Here is a 16,040-nt window from a genome sequence, read left to right on the forward strand (position 1 = left end):
GCCCCTGCTACTGGAAGGCTGTCCTTCTACACACCTTCTGCCTTCTATGCTAGACTTTGATCCTAAATTTATCCATTGCCCATCTGAATCCTTTTGGTTCTCATATAAGTTTTCTTTACCTTAAATAGCTCTTCTTTCTGTATTATGCTTGCCTCCCCCCCATATATTTTCAGGTGACAGTCATCTCTCATCCTTCAATTCTGCTAACTTTAAATAATCCAAGCTTCCAGTCTTATTTCCTAAAACATCTCTATTCACCCTTTCAGTCACCCTAGTACCCCTTCTCTAAACCTGTTCTACCTGCAGTTTATTTTTCTTGAACACAAGTGACTAGAATTGTACAACATGTTCCAAAAAATGGTTATGGCAGTCACTCATACAATGGTATTAATACTTCCCTGCCTCCACTGAAAACATCTCAGTTCGTGTATCCTACGATCCGAGTTCCAGATTCTAGTTTACTTGAAAAAATTCTCATTACCCATCACAGGCATCACCTTGCCCTTTGTCCTATTGACGGTCATCCTGTTTCTCTTATTCCAGAGTCACCAAGGTCTTTTTGCTCATTATCCTAACTCCTCAACTGCACTGATAGTGCCTCCAAGCAAATTTCATTAATGCTACTTACAATGTCAAATGTCATCAACGTCAACCAATTTAAAAACTCCTCCCCGTCCAATTTATAGAACTGCAACCTTAAACAGGGAACTGGAAATATACTAGGAGCCAAAACACACTATGACCTGCATCAAGATGAAGCTGTTAGTTTTCATAGACTGTTGATCTCATTTAGCATAATCTTGATGGGTGACTGTAGAAGCCTCTATAAAACTATCCCCAACTAAAAACTGTTGGCAAATTTCAAAATAGAGGCCAGTAACTGAATAAACAGCAATAACAAAAACCTACAGAAGTAGTATATCTAGGAAAAATGTACCCATTCATTAACATTGACAAAACCGTGAAAAGTCTGCAAAACTGTTGCCTCTACCCTAAAAGCTCTGCAGACAGAGAACCTGAGGTTTTAAATAAGGATTTTTTGGGACCAATACCGATGGCCAATTATTAATGGGCCATACCAGCTAATACCAATCCGATTGCCAATATGCAGCCCTGCTGCTTGGGGAGCAGCGTACAGCTGGCGAGTCTCTTGGGGGGAATGAGCATGGCAGGGAGGTAGATCAAAGCCCCCATGGTGAGGGAGGTAGTGGGGATGGGGCAGGCACTGCACAGCCAGGGTGGGGTGGGGGCAGATCCCGCCGCTACACGCACCCTTGGAGGAGCCATACAAGGTGTGTGCCCCCTGGATCTGTGCACAGGGCGAGGGTGGGCTGCGGCCACCTCAGAATTTGCCATAGTCCAACCATAGCCCCCCCCAGTGCTTTATACACAGAAACCCAGATACATATAATCAGTCTTATATTTATTAAAAAAAAAAAAGAAAAAGAAATCACCCTTCTCCCCAGAGACAGGTAGATCGAGAGAGAGATCTATCTATAGATATAGCTATAATCTGGGAAAAGAGTGATTTAGTTGATGAACGTTGTACCTCCCCCTGACCCTCTACAAAAACAAAGGGCAGAGCTGACATGACCTTCCCTCAGTTCCCATGAAAGTGAAAGTTTTTAATAATGAGGACCCCCTGAAGCAGGGTTAAATGACTAATTGGATTATGGCATACAAACCAATTGCAACATCCCAAAAAGCAGTGCTGAGTAACCCTTCTTTTTTTGAAAAAAGTATCAGGTGGACTGGCAAACAATACTTTCCACAGACAGTGACTGGAAAAAGTCATAGCCAATTGCTGAACACTAATATGGTTCATTCAAATTTAGCATTTGGCTGTCAAAAATGCAACAGCTGTCAATGGAAGGCTCCATAAGCCACATTAAAAGTTTCAAAAGTTGGTTCACTTCAGAAAAAAAGCCTATGAGAACACCTGCATTCTAGACAAGCATGCCTTGATGCTGAGAGAGGATCACCAGCAAATTACAGATGCCACAAAGAACTTGAAGAGCTGACCCCTGTTTAGTAACAACATAAATCTCCCAAAGAAGGCTCACTTCTCCTCCCCATTACTTCATGCAACATGAAGTTTTGGAAACAGGATTGTTGAAGTGACTGGCTGTCTCAGATGGAGTTCTGATACCACACTGAGGAGGAACAAGGGATGTAGCTTCTTCTCCACCAGTATGTCTCTGCAGAAGACAAACAGGGGTGAACTCATGAGGTCTTATCTTTCATTAACTCTTTTTACTAAAGTGATGGCAACCAGGAGTACTGTCCTCATAGTAAGGTGGTGTAAGCAACTTTCTGACAGAGCACAAGACCAGCACATTATAGTCCCAGATGGAACCTGGGTATCCATGTGGTAGAAACCCAGGAGGAGACCTCTGATGATTCTTGCCACCATGAAGTGCAAGAAAAGAAAACATGGATTGGATTGGGGCACAATAGGGTGCTAACACTGTCCTTTGCACCTTGAAGGAGCAAAGTCAGATGGTTTTAGAAGCAAAAGAAAGTCCTGGAATATTTGGAATTTAAGTCTCCAGCAAAACAGAAGTCTCCCTAACCCTCACCCCCGTGGTGTACACAGTAACATAACCCGATTAACAGATCCTTTCCGGTAGAAGTTTTCCTGTTCTGGTTTCAAGATTTGCTGCATATGCCAGGAACAGATCCTATAAGAGATGCTCAGACAACTACCATCCAAGCCATCAAAAATACCACATAAAGGTCTGCATGTTGTATCCAACCCTTGTTCTTAGAGTGCATCCAGGCAAGGAGGAAGTTGTATGAGAAGTAAGACTGGTCCTAATTCAGCCAGCATGCTGCCAGAGTCTCTTATTCAGAGGTTAAAGAAGACTGTTATCCTTTTGGTCACATTTTTTAATTATACTCTACCCCAAGGGCAGGTAAAATACATCCTGTGGGCCACATATGGCCCACCAGGCCATTCTATCCAGCCCGCAGGGGCCCTCTAAAATTTAGGCTAGGGGTTATCAACCGGGGGTATGCATACCCCTGGGGGTACTTGGACCGGTCCTAGGAAGTACGCGGCCAGGCAGGGACACAGTGCTATCGCCTCCCAGAAGCAGGGCTGGGGCAGGACAAGGGCGCCCCTCTGTGGGGTAAGGAAGCTCACACGTGGCGGCCACTGCAGCCACATACCAGCCCATGAGCTTCCCTACCCTGCAAAGGGGTACCACTGCCCTCACCCCAGCCTAGTGAGCTTCCCCGCCCCACCCCGGCCCTGCTCCTGGGAGGCAGTGGTGGCGCTCTTTCCCCGCTCCATGTCCGGCTGCACGCTACCCTGCACCCCACCCCTACACTTGGCATCCAGCCACTGGGGGTACTTAAACTAAAAAAGGTAGAAAACCCTGGATTTAGAAAATTATTACCCGCCTTTCTGAAAACAAATGAGGAGCAAGTGGCAGGAGCAGCCAGCTCCAGGAGGTGCCGGCTGCAGCAAGCAGCTCGGGTCTGGTTGTTACATGACCAACCCAACCTCAACCTGACCACCTGGTCCTGCACCACCCCCAGTAGCTTCTGGAGAGTGGAAGCTTCTGCCCAGGCCCCATGTCACTCCTGTGTGCTTCATCTAGCACCTAGGCCCATGGCCCACAGTGCTTCCCACAGGATCCGTGACAAGCCCCACAAGCCGTCAGACTTGGCTCCAGGGACCAGATTTAGTTGAGCACGCCTGGTGCTGCCAATTCAACGATGCACTAGATGACACAGGCTTAACCAGTACAGGGTTCCGAGTCAAGTGAGTAGATACCCAAAGTGTCCTAGCACTTGCCATCATGTAAAGTGTTTTGAAATGGTGCATAGATATAATGAGACTGGGCAATTGTTCCAGATTAAAAATCTTTGGATAAAGACCTCCAAGTATTTACTGATCACCAAGACCTATTTGCAATGAAGATTTCAATTTACCCTGGAAGGAGGGATTGTGGAGTTGGCGTTGGCCCATTCAGAGCATACATGCTTATGCTGCTGATTCCACTGCTCCCCATGCTTCCAGAGCTCTGGGCAGACTGAGTGCTCCGGTCCTGGTAATTCAGTGGAAGGGTCTGAGGCCTGGCATAGTAGTATGGGGTTGAGTGTGCATCTCGTGGCAATGCTTGAGCAAACAGTGCAGCGTAACTTGATACCTAAGGACGACAAGACAAGAAATATACTTGCAAGTTCTTTCATCAAATTATATTAATACTTCATGTTCTCTACTTCTAACTGCAAATTAAGTTCAAATCTACACTAAAACAATGCAACTTTTCTAGTCTGGGAGCACTTGTATAGGCAATTTAAAGGTGATGCTCTGGATAGCAACTCCTCTTAAAATTGCTATTTAAACCAAGACAATTGCCAAATATTAAAGAACACATCACCTACCTTGTTGGACTGTTTACGTGGATCTTCACTAAGGCTGAGCAGGAGGTAGAGTATTGACCATTTATTTTTCAAAACGCCCTACTCGGGGAGATAAGAATACATTAGATAACAATAAAGACTGTGTTTCACAACTATCTCTAGATTTCATTCCATTTTACTCTAACCCCCTCTACCTAGCATGCAGGCAACTCATAGTCTCTGATCCAAGTTACCTTGGACTAGTCCTTGCTTTCCAAGATAAGGGCAGGATCCTTGTGAAATTCAACATACCACTCCCATTCTCCGCTGCTCACATTTTAGGGAGGCCTCAAAGTTAGAGAGCTCTAATTTGGTATTACTTTAAACAAAATACACAGAGAAAGAGACCCAGTGTTTACAGTGTAATAGCTACCAAAACATAGCCAACCTGAGATATTAGCTACATACAACAGCTAATGTATCAAATGGAACAAAATCCAACAGAAAAAACAAGTGGAGATGCAGGATGCTATATTGAGGCATATCAGCAGCAGCCTTCTAAATCTCAGGAGGTAATGTGATCTAATGAAATTCCAAGCCAGATAAACTCCAAGTTATCCTTTAAGGGAGGACTGTTCAACTTCAAAGCAGCTGGGGGCTTCCTGTCCTGCAGGCTGTACCAGGGCAAGCCACAGGCCTCTGGGCTGTCCACCACACAGATCCACCCCTCCACCAGCTGCACCGCACAGGAGCCTGCACATACCCCCTGCACCACATGCTCATGCAGGAACTCCTCCCCACCTCCCACTAGCACTGTGCACCCATGCAGCCCTAGCCTCACCCTCAGCTCCCTGCAGATTGTGGCATGGTGCATCACCCCCAGGAAAAGGTTAAGAAAACAGAAGATGAAAGAGGGAAGGGGAGCCCAGGGACTGGCTGCTGTTGCAATGGCGGAAGCAGTGGCCAGGCAGAAGCCCTGGGGGCCACAACTTAACCACCAGTTGGACAGCTCTGCTTTAAAAAATAAAAGAAACATACAAATTCCCTTTTTCATTTGACTGCACATTAATATAGTTAGACACAGGTTTATTCTTATGGCAAACACAAAGGAACTGGCAGCTAAAATGCTTCTAAATTTACTGATCTACCATTTCATACAGAGATTTAGCTGTAGAGTTGTTCAGAAAAGACTCAAGTGTTCAAAAGCCAATTTCTCTTAATTTGAAAAAACAAACAAACAAACCGAACAGGTCTGTAAGCTAGCAAAATTATATAGTGCTAAATTTTCATAAAGTTTTGGGTATCCCAAAATAAACAAATAATCCTGGCTACTCAAAGTCGATCCTATTTATAGTACAGTTCAAAGTAATATCTTCAGCCCTTGGTAACTGCACTAGCAAGCTCAATTTGTAAGACTGAAAGGTTCAAAAGGTTTCTGCTCAAAAGTGTATTTGGTAAGAAAAATGTAAATGACAATAAAAGTTACAAGAATATTTTGCTTTCCTATACGTTGTTCTTTCAATCTGTGGAAAGAAGACGTTTTTCAATTTGGATTCTTTTCTCTACCTGTTCCTTAAACAATGGAGTAGGAGACTTACTATATACTTCCCTCCATAACACTAAAAAGCAAACACCTTCTTAGATAGTTGTACCTTTGCCAGCTTAATACAAAAGTAATGCATTCTAGGTCACTTCACTCAATAACATCTAGCCCACACCATTACCTTCAGGTTCTTTTTTAATATGCTGTCCTAAGTGACAAGATGGACTCTACTAAGCTCCTGACACTTGGACCATTAATTTCCTTAATGCCTTGAAGATAGGGTAGCTTGGGACAGACCCAGGATTTTATAACTCTGCATTAACCTCTGCAAAATGCCAATGCAAGCTTCTCAAGACAAGAAATTCAACTGTATGCAAGAAGTCCTGATTTCTTAGGGTTTTTACAAGATAACTTTCATAATGTGACTAAAACCAAAAGGTAACAATAATGAAAATACTGAATATTGTCTTCCACCTGTTTTCTTTTTTCCATATCCATCTTTGACAAATGGAAAATAAGGAGTGCTCAACCTCCAGGTCCCCAAGCCAAATTCAGCTCTTGGCACCAGCCTGTGAGGTGCCTTGAGATCCTTTTAAAGGTGCCAAGGGGTGCCACACAACGTTAGCACTGTTAAGTATGCAAACAAGATTCACAAGTATAGTGTTGTGAAAGGAAGATATATCTTGTGAATCTTGTTTGCGTACTTAACAGTGCTAACATTCTGCGGCACCCCTTGGCACCTTTAAAAGGATCTCAAGGCACCTCGTAGACTGGTGCCAAGAACACAATTTGGAGATTTCAAAAAGGAATCCAAAGCGTTAAAAATATTTTGACCTGTTGTGGCCATTCTGGAGTTCTTTGCAAGAGAAGAACTGCTATATTATGTTTATGTAGTCAAAAACGAAGTGAAAATTAAGAGTTGACATTTTCAGAAGGGTAATCTTGCACATAAAAAGGTTGAGAACCAGTATCTTAGAAAGTCAGTCATTCAGAGAGACATAAGCTTTTGTAGACAACAGCCTACTTCATCAAATGTTATAAATAGACTTACAGAAAGAAATGGTATAAAACAAAGAAATTTGAAATTGGAATAAGAATCTAAATACAAAAGTAAGAGACAAGGAAAAGGGCACTGGAGAGAAACTAAAGGTGCGTTGAAGAGGTCGGTAGAGATAAACAAGCCATTTTACACGTTGAAAGACATAAGAATACACAGCAGGATTAGTTGAAAACTAATCCAGAGCCAGGTACATATGCCCATGTCTACAGGTAAGAATTTCTTACCGGTACAAAAATAGCGCGGGACCTGGAGCATACATGTGTTCCAGCTGCCTGGCTAAAGAGCTACACAGGCAAGCTCTCCAGCCAGGGGGCACTATGGGGCTTCTCTCCGGGCCACCACCCTCAGGGGAACCCATTACTTGAAAACTAGTTCTCACCCCTGCCTGCAAAGAGGGCAGGATATCAAAAGGCAGCCCGCAGATTTTAAAAGTAACTCCTGTGTAGCCCAGATCGGCTGCACATAAGGTGACTCAAAGTTGGAGGTACAGGGAACCAGGTCTGAGGACAACTTCTCTGATCCTTTGTTCTGGCTCCCTGGCTTTTAAATTGCTGTGCGGCACCTAGCACCACATACGGCATTTAAAGTCTGTGACACCGTGAACTGGAAGGAAACAGCTTTCCTGGGTTCTGTTCCTGGTCCCCAAGGCTTTAAGACCCCTGTCCCTGCTGCGGGAGGCCAGGAACTGGGCTCAACAACAACCTCCCCGAGTCCAGGACAGCCTTGCAGCCATGGCACAGCTATCAAGCTACCCAAACCTCGGCAGCCTTCCAGCTATGACAGCATCTCCCACCCCCACTCTAATTCTACCAGGAGGCACAGGAGGGGAAAGGAGTAGTGGGAAACAGTTTTCCTGTGGCTGCAAAGCTGGCCAAGTGCAGACAGCCTTGCAGCCATGAGAGAACTGTCCCCTGCCCCTCCCCACATATGCCTCCCAGGGGACATAGAGGCATGCACAGAGCAAGAGCTCTTCTCCCTCAGCATGAACTTTCCCAGGGCTCCCAGAGGGTTCCCACTAGAGAACAGTCCCCCAACCTGTCCTGTCAATCAACTAAAATTCTCCCAGGGCTGGACCCACTTGGGGCTCTGGGAGGCCTCCAGCCCTGTACCTGCCTCACAATGCACTCCTCCAGGTTGAACTGGAGAAGCACATTAGGCAGGGGACTCTTCTGTGGCTGAAACCCTTCAGCATGTGCGCCCATGAGTGTGCGAGTAGAACAGACAGAAGAAACCTCAACCTTCTGCATGAAAACCTCAGATTGCTTAAAATTCAAGAGGGCTGTTTTAACTTTAAAGAAAAAAACCCAACCAAACAAAAATGAATCAATACACTGCAGAACACATTATCCTAAAATAAATGGCAGTGAGATAAATCCTTCAATTTTACATATTAAAACAAGCATTTCTATTTTTACAAAGCTACTTCCTTCCCATAAAGTGTCCTTCAGGCAGTTGTACTTGAACTAAAATAATACTGTTGATTTTTTTCCAATTTTATTTTCATCCGAGCTAATCTCTTGCTTTTGCGTTAATAGTGATTTAGCAGCAAGTCCAGAAGCAACATATTAGTAATAATAATTCATTTTTACGAAACCACACTCCAACTGTTTGCTACCCAGTGCAATGTCAAGTTATGTACAAGGGTAATGTACCTGTGCTTTCAGTTTCCTTCTGCACAGCAAAATGACTATAAAACACTATTACTGTACCTGTGAACTGAGTTTTCTGTAGAGCTCCGAAAATAAAGCAGCATCTGCTTCCCTTCTTTGTCTGACAACTGTAAAAAGAAAGTTTGCTAAATTGAAAATAAAATTCCAGCACTCATCCTGAGACGTCACATGAAAGCACATTGAGGCATTTCAGTACAGATCAACACATTCCTTGGCTGCTAAAAATGGCTTTTGCTAAGACTAACCTGAATGTTAAGTGTGCCGGTATTGGAACAAAAAGAGGAATTTCATATAAGCCATTGCAGTTACTAGAGAATAACGATTTTTGGACAGTACCAGTTAGAACCAAAGAGAAAAAAAACGACATAAATCCCATTAAATCCAACTAAATCCTATTATGATCCCAAGGTACTGAAGCTCAATAAAAATTATTCTAGCATTCATGACCTACATGGACCCAGTCTTAAGTATCCACTGACATTTTTATATTCTCCATAGCTCTGCTTAAAGGCTGGTTTTGTTTTTAAAACTGGTTTTGTCCAAAAATAAAAAAATTAAAACTGACAAATGTATTCATTTGCTGTTAAGCATAATAGAACTATTCCTTCCACCCAACAATGAAGAATTTGACACACATTTATTTGGGCAGGTTTAAGGGAGGCAAACCTTTTATGAAATCTTCTTTCACTTAAAACAGGACCCCTCGGATTGAAAGGGATCATGGGGGCCCTTTTGGGCCAGATCCAGACCAAGGGTTAAGGGTGTCAGGGGCCTGTAAGGAGTTAATGCAGCCAGCCCTCACCCAACTACTACAGAAACTCATATCCAATGGAGCGCTGTACCCTGAAATCCTGCATCGGGCTCTATATGCACTCACCCTACCTCCAAATTCCCAGCCCCTCCAAGAGCCCCATAGTCTGGACCAAGTCAACAGACCACGTGTTTGACATCCATGTTTTCAAAATGTGTTCTCTCTCAAGATATAAACTACTTTACAAAATTTAAATATCATTGATCCCATTGTACATGTGGGAAGACTGAGGCACAGGCAAGTGAAGCAACTTGCTCAGCCTCACACAGCCACTCAAGGGCATTGTTTTGTCTAGAATCTCAATACACCAAAAGACAACCACCTCAGGTCTCAATCTTGTACACTATTAAATAACATTCTTTCTTCAGAGGCAAATTTATTCAGGCCTTCAGAGATCTTCAAAGAGACCAGACTACATTAAAAGAGCCATATAAATCAAATGCCACAGCCATCTAAATAATAAAGCAATCCTTGTTAAATGTTCTACATGCCAGTATTGAAAGCTGTTGCTAAGATTTTTTTGCCCAAAGTTATTTCCTGCACTACAACTCTGAAATAAAATAAATCAAAGAAGCAATGATTACCCAGCTATTTATTTTCATAAGCACAACAACAACAACAAACCACAACAATGAGGGGAAGGGAAAAATTGGATGGAGAGAATCCATGGTAGTATCAAAACAGACACAATCAAGTATGTGCATAAGCTACATTACTCAGTATTGACCAAAATATACAGAAACCCTTAAATGTAAAAAAGGCCCTACTGAAGAACAGCCTTGAAACTTGACTAAAGAATTCTACAAGTCCTCTGAAGAAGGCAACAAGAACTCTAATTTAGATATTCAAGAAAAGTCACATCTTATGATGCATGTCAATCTGGATCCATTTCAACAGAAATGCTGAGGTCCTCAGAGGTATTGAGCATAAGCAGGAGTTTCTAATTTATTTGAATATTTCCTTACATGATTTGCTTGCACATTTTGCCATAAAATTAAGAATCTTCACAACAGTATTTTGCTTTGCAAGGAAGATATGCTGCATCCATACTGTAGCCATACTTCCCAGGATGTCTGCACTGTTTCCCAGTGTTCTATACGGCAAGTTGTCAAACTGTGTTCCATGGAACCCAGGGATTCTGCTGTAGGTCATCAGGGATTTGGCAAAGAGAATAGGAGTAATGGTAGAGTGGGCCAGGAGACAATGAATTGCCATTGCCAGACTGAGTCACCTGGTTCTGTGTTAGTCTTCTGAAGAAGAAACAGAAGTTATATGGAAAGGGTTCTGTGACTTTATGGAAGTGGTTTTCAAACTTCCTAGGGAACAGTTCTCCACCACATCTCACCTATTAGTTCCCAATCCACAAAATATTAGCCAAGGCCAAAAGCGAGAAGTGAAGCTGCTCTAGTGCTATGCCCCAGTGCCACTCAGGCACAACACAGATATTTCCATGTTTGGTACATATCAGCAAGTTTGTGGATGACACCAAGCTAGGGGGTGCAATAGATACACTGGAGGGGTGGGTTAAGATTCAAAGCGACCTAGACAAATTGGAGGACTGGGCCAAAAGGAATCTCACAAGGTTCAGCAAGGACAACTCCTGGCCTTGGAATAGAAGAATCCCATGCACCGCTACAGCCTGGGGACTGACCGGCTAAGAAGCAACTGTGCAGAAAAGGACCTGGGGGTTACAGTAAACAATAAGATAGATACAAGTCAGCAGTGTGCCCTGGTTGCCAAAATGACTAGCAGCATACTGGGCTGCATAAGTAGAAGTGTTGCCAGTAGATTAAGGGAAGTAATTATTCCCCTCTATTCTGCACTGGTGAGACCACATCTGGAGTACTGTGTCCAGTTCTGGGCTCCCCAACTATAGAAAGGATGTGGATAAAGAGGAGAGAGTCCAACGGAGAGCAATGAAAATGGTTTGCGGGCTGGAACACATGACTTCTGAGGAGAGCATGAGGGAACTGGGTTTACTTAGTCTGCAGGAGAGTGGGGGAGGGAGGGGTTGACAACAGTCTTTAACTACCTGAAGGGTGGTTCCAAAGAGGATGAAGCTAGACTGCTCTCAGTGGTGGCAGATGACAGAACAACGAGCAACGGTCTCAAGTTGCAGCAAGGGAGGTTTAGGTTGGATATTGGGGAAAAAAAACAAAAAAAAACCCCACTCACGTCGAGGGTGGTAAGAAGCACTGGCACAGGTTACCTAGAGAGGTGATGGAATCACCATCCTTGGAGGTTAAGGCCCGGCTTGACAAAGCCCTAGCTGAAATGATCTAGTTGGGGACGGCCCTGCTTTGAGCAAGGGGTTGGACTAGATGACCTCCTGAGGTTCCTTCCAACTCTAATTTTCTATGATTTTATGACTGTGAGTGGCTAGGCAGGGAGTGTACCCCTTTTGTTTTTAAGGAAACAGAACACAGTGGATAGAAGCCAAAGGGTTTGGCACTCCCACCCCAAAAAAGTATAATTTTTTATATTTTAGGAACAGTGCAATAAATGCACATGTTGATGCCTAAGAGCTTGAATCTGAATAACTTTTAATAGATGAAAAAAGACAGATAGACATACGTTCTTTCTTGATTTTCTCTGCCACGAGGAATTCATCTCTTTCAACAGTAGGAGCAAAGTTGCTTCCAATGACTCTCACTGCATACTGAAATTGCTGGGCTGCATCAGCTGAAAGAGGAAAAACAACATTAGCCAAGTCAGTTTTTAAAATAGAAAACAGCTGCTAAATGATTAAAAGCTAGTATAAAGATATATCTAATGTGCATATATTTTCTGCAAGAGGTGTGTTCCAACATGGAAGCAGTCATTACAAGGCCACAGAAATCCAGTTAATGAACTACATTATAAGGGATATCCTCCTGACAACCCATTTTTTAAATTTAAGTCAAGCTCAAACTAGCTGCTGTTGCATGGACTAATCTGACTATTGACTCAGATTCTTGTGCTGATTTTTCCAAATATTTTGAGTTTATTAACAAGTGGAATACTTGTGTCGCATTTAAAAAAGGTATAATACAACAAGCTACTTATTCAATATAAAGATTGTTATTTTATGAGTAAGTCTTATGTTCTATATCTAGTCAATTTCTTGCTTTTAGGAAAGATGCAAGTTTCAAGACTAGCTAGGAGAGTGCTGCATTTTTCCTTTTTTGTTTGTTTGTTTAGGTACTTGAAATGTAGCTTAAATTGTCTGACTGCAATTCATTCAAATGAGAAGTATTTGGGTTAAGTAGACAAGACCATCTCCTGTTTGTTACAAAGCCTGGGAAAAAGTGACATACAAAGTATGTTGAACATGACAAACTCTTCCTCAGGTACTTTCCTCAAAATGAGAGAGGAAGAGTTCAGCCAACCTTTCCTGCAAACCTCCTTTCTTCATATTAAAGCCATCTGAATAACTGCCAGTGAGAAACTGTAAACAATTCTGAAATGGCAATTCCAGAAACATTTTGTTCTCTGTATACTTGAAAACTGACTCCTGCATGAATCAAAGAGCCTACCTACTTTTCTAGTTCTGTGATGAGACATGATCTGGTTGAGCAGACTGAGACTGGAACAGACAGTAGCAAGAATTTTCAGTTATTTTAAAATCTTTAACCTCAAAAGCATTCAATTTATCCAAAAATTTCCAAACAGATTCCCAGACAAATCAGAGACAAACCAAATATTGTCTAAGTGAAGAAGTTAAAAGGGAGACAAAAAAAAAAAAAAGTCAGCTTCTTATTGTAACTGCAAATGCACCTTAGCTACAGGTAGAAGGCAGGGCAGGGTGCCATCCTGCCAACTAACTCATTCAAAAAGGGATAAGAGTTCTTAGGCAATAGCCTACTACTTCAGCAGATGCTAGTCTGTCAACTGTGATAGCTTATTCCTTTCTGAACAAGTTTAGTCTCTAAAAGGTGCCATCCTGCCCTGTCTTTTCCCCATAAGGTAAAATCGCAATTACACCCTGCCATGCCTTCTACCAAACTTCAGAACAACACAGGTAGCAACCTCTCTCTATCTTAAATATAGAGAAGGCAAAGTTTTAGAACAATAATTCTAAAGCAAGGTGCTTTGAGGTGCATTTGAGACTAGGCTCGTCGGAGGGAGAGGAAGATGAGGGCAGGGGAAGCTGTGGACCACCAAACCATGTGGCACCCACAAGGACAGCCCAGCCTGAAGAAAGAGAGCATTGGGAACCTGAAAGCCATGGGGAGGCCAGCACTACGAGACAGGTAAGTAACGAGAAGGTAAGAAACAAAGGGCCCCTTGGGACTCGGAGCGGGGGGGCAGCAAAGGCACCAGTCGCAGGGCTCAAGTGCCTATATACTAATGCTAGGAGCATGGGGAACAAGCAGGATGAACTAGCACTCCTGCTTGCACTAAACACCTATGACTTAGTGGGGCTAACAGAAACCTGGTGGGATTCATCCCACGACTGGGCAGTACATATTGAGGGCTATAGATTGTACAGAAAGGACAGGGTGGGGAAGAAAGGGGGAGGGGTTGAGCTCTATGTCAGTGAGCAATATACGTCAACCCTCATCAAGACGGAATCCAAGGATGAGGAGGTAGAAGGATTGTGGGTTAGGCTACATGGGGGCCAAGGAGAAAGGGATTTGGTGGTAAGGGTCTGCTACAGACCCCCACATCAAGGGGAAGAAAGAGATTCGGGGCTCCTGAGGCAACTCTCGGAGACCATAAAAGCTAAAGAGGCAGTAGTCATGGGGGACCTAAACTACCCGGACATCTGCTGGGAGTCACAGACAGCAAAGTCCCACCGCTCACGCAGGCTTCTAACCTGTGTACAGGACCTCCATCTGACACAGGAGGTACACGGTCCCACTAGGGGGAATGTCATACTGGACCTGGTATTGGCAACGGGGGATGACATGGTTGGGGACCTACAGATTGCAGGTGTGATTCGATTCACACTTCACAGCTGGGGAGTTTTAAGGTCCCAGGACTATCTTCTGCTAAGGGACAGGGAGGCAGAGGTGAGGCCACATCACACTCCTCTAATGACTGATGTGCCTCAATGGCATATGCACAGGTAGGAGCACAGTTTGCTCCCAGCTCAGGTAGGATAAATGTAAGCGTTGGACTGGTTGAAAGTCACTGCAGATTTGCTCTGGGATAAGAGAGGGCACACACCATCAGGACACGAGGATCTTCAGGTGATGGGATCAAGCTCCCCTTGCTCTCTCTGATGCCCTGCTATGTAGAGAGCATCTAATCCCTCACCCTGAGAGCAACACAAGGTCTCCACTTGCAGATGGAGCAAATCATTCAGCATTTGGTGATTTCTGCCCCACATGGGCTCACCTGCCCATAAGAGAGCGGCACGCTCAAGGCAACAGGTGCATGCGTTACTGAGGCACAGAAGTCATTAGAGGAGTGTGTTATGGCCTCACCTTTGCCCCCCTGTCCTCTCCCATCTCCCTATAGTCCAGTTTTGAGCATCTCAGTTCATGGGGCATCTCAATTTGAGCATCTCAGTACCACTATTTTGGGGGCACCCTTTCCTATAAGAAAAGACTCAGTGTCTCATTGCAGAGGGGCCAGATAACCCACTGGCACGAACTGGTGCAACTCCCTTTGAGTCAGCAATGCTAGCTTGCCTGTGGCTGGAAACCAGTGTCGCTTCACAGAGACCAGTAGAGCCCTGGGGGGCATGAATCGGTGTCAGTCGATGGACTGTGTGCAGACAAGACTGGATGCAAGGCCGTGGAGAGCCAGGCACAGAGCCTGCTTCTAGTGGGCACTGTGCCGGGTGTGAACGCCCCGTGGTTTTGTTGGCTAGCCTCAAAGCGGCTCAGCAAAGTAACAGAGCACAGAAAATAGAGACATCCAGAAGGACCGACACAGACTGGCAAGTCATCTAGTCCAACCCCATCCCTGCCTAAATCACCCCAGTCCTTGATGTTGAAAATCTGCAAGGATGGAGATGCTGCCGTCTCTCGGTGTAGCCTGTAACCACCATGAATAAGGCTAATCCTGCAGGTGTTACTCAGGCCATGCTCCCATTGACTTTGTAAAAAGTGGCATTTGAGGAAAGGTGGGAAACTCCAGGTTGTGCTAGTATAAACCAGGAATGAGATCCATCCTGGCAGGGATTACACATGGCCCATGTCATTGCCTTTATTGGCTTTATGGGGTCCAAGCTGACTAGGTGGCCTTAACTGTCCTAGGACACCAGCTCCTCTGTCTCTACTTGAGTTTTGCTGTCTGATGAAGTGGCTAAAGGGCTGTTGTTACATCCTTGAAGCCCAAGGGCTTTTTGGTGAGAGGAGTTTGCTCCTGGCACTGGGACTGGACCAACGAGGAGTAAAGATTTTCTCTCTTAGTCTTGCATAGATAATTCCTCGAATGCAGGATTGATCAAGTGTGAGGGCTTCTTCCGGCTGGGGTGCAGCTTCTTAACCTGCACCGAGTTTCCTCCATCAGGTAAAGGTGGATTTGGGTCTGTGCCTCTCAAACCTCTGCTAGCCATCAAAAAAGCCAATGGCACTTTATCGTGCATCAGCAGATGCATGACGAATAGGTCCAAGGAGGTGATACTTCCCCTCTATCGGGCGCTGGTCAGACCTCAGTTGGAGTACTGCG

At 44.2% G+C, this 16,040-nt stretch overlaps 1 protein-coding gene across 1 annotated transcript in view; it reads right to left on the bottom strand.

Annotated features, from left to right (window-relative positions):
• TUBGCP3 (tubulin gamma complex associated protein 3) overlaps nt 1-12,900 on the bottom strand; it is a 67,879-nt gene extending 54,979 nt beyond the window's left edge. The window contains exons 1-5 of the mRNA XM_014527880.2: nt 12,771-12,900; nt 12,012-12,119; nt 8,666-8,733; nt 4,396-4,473; nt 3,940-4,157 (exon numbers count right to left, since the gene is read on the bottom strand). Of these exons, the coding sequence (XP_014383366.1) occupies nt 3,940-4,157; nt 4,396-4,473; nt 8,666-8,733; nt 12,012-12,119; nt 12,771-12,900 (602 nt within the window). The remainder of the gene's footprint in view (nt 1-3,939; nt 4,158-4,395; nt 4,474-8,665; nt 8,734-12,011; nt 12,120-12,770) is intronic.
• Nucleotides 12,901-16,040: the final 3,140 nt, after the last annotated feature.

The sequence above is a fragment of the Alligator sinensis genome, unplaced genomic scaffold (assembly GCF_000455745.1).
Source record: "Alligator sinensis unplaced genomic scaffold, ASM45574v1 scaffold288_1, whole genome shotgun sequence".
In the NCBI taxonomy this organism is placed as follows: Eukaryota; Metazoa; Chordata; order Crocodylia; family Alligatoridae; genus Alligator; species Alligator sinensis.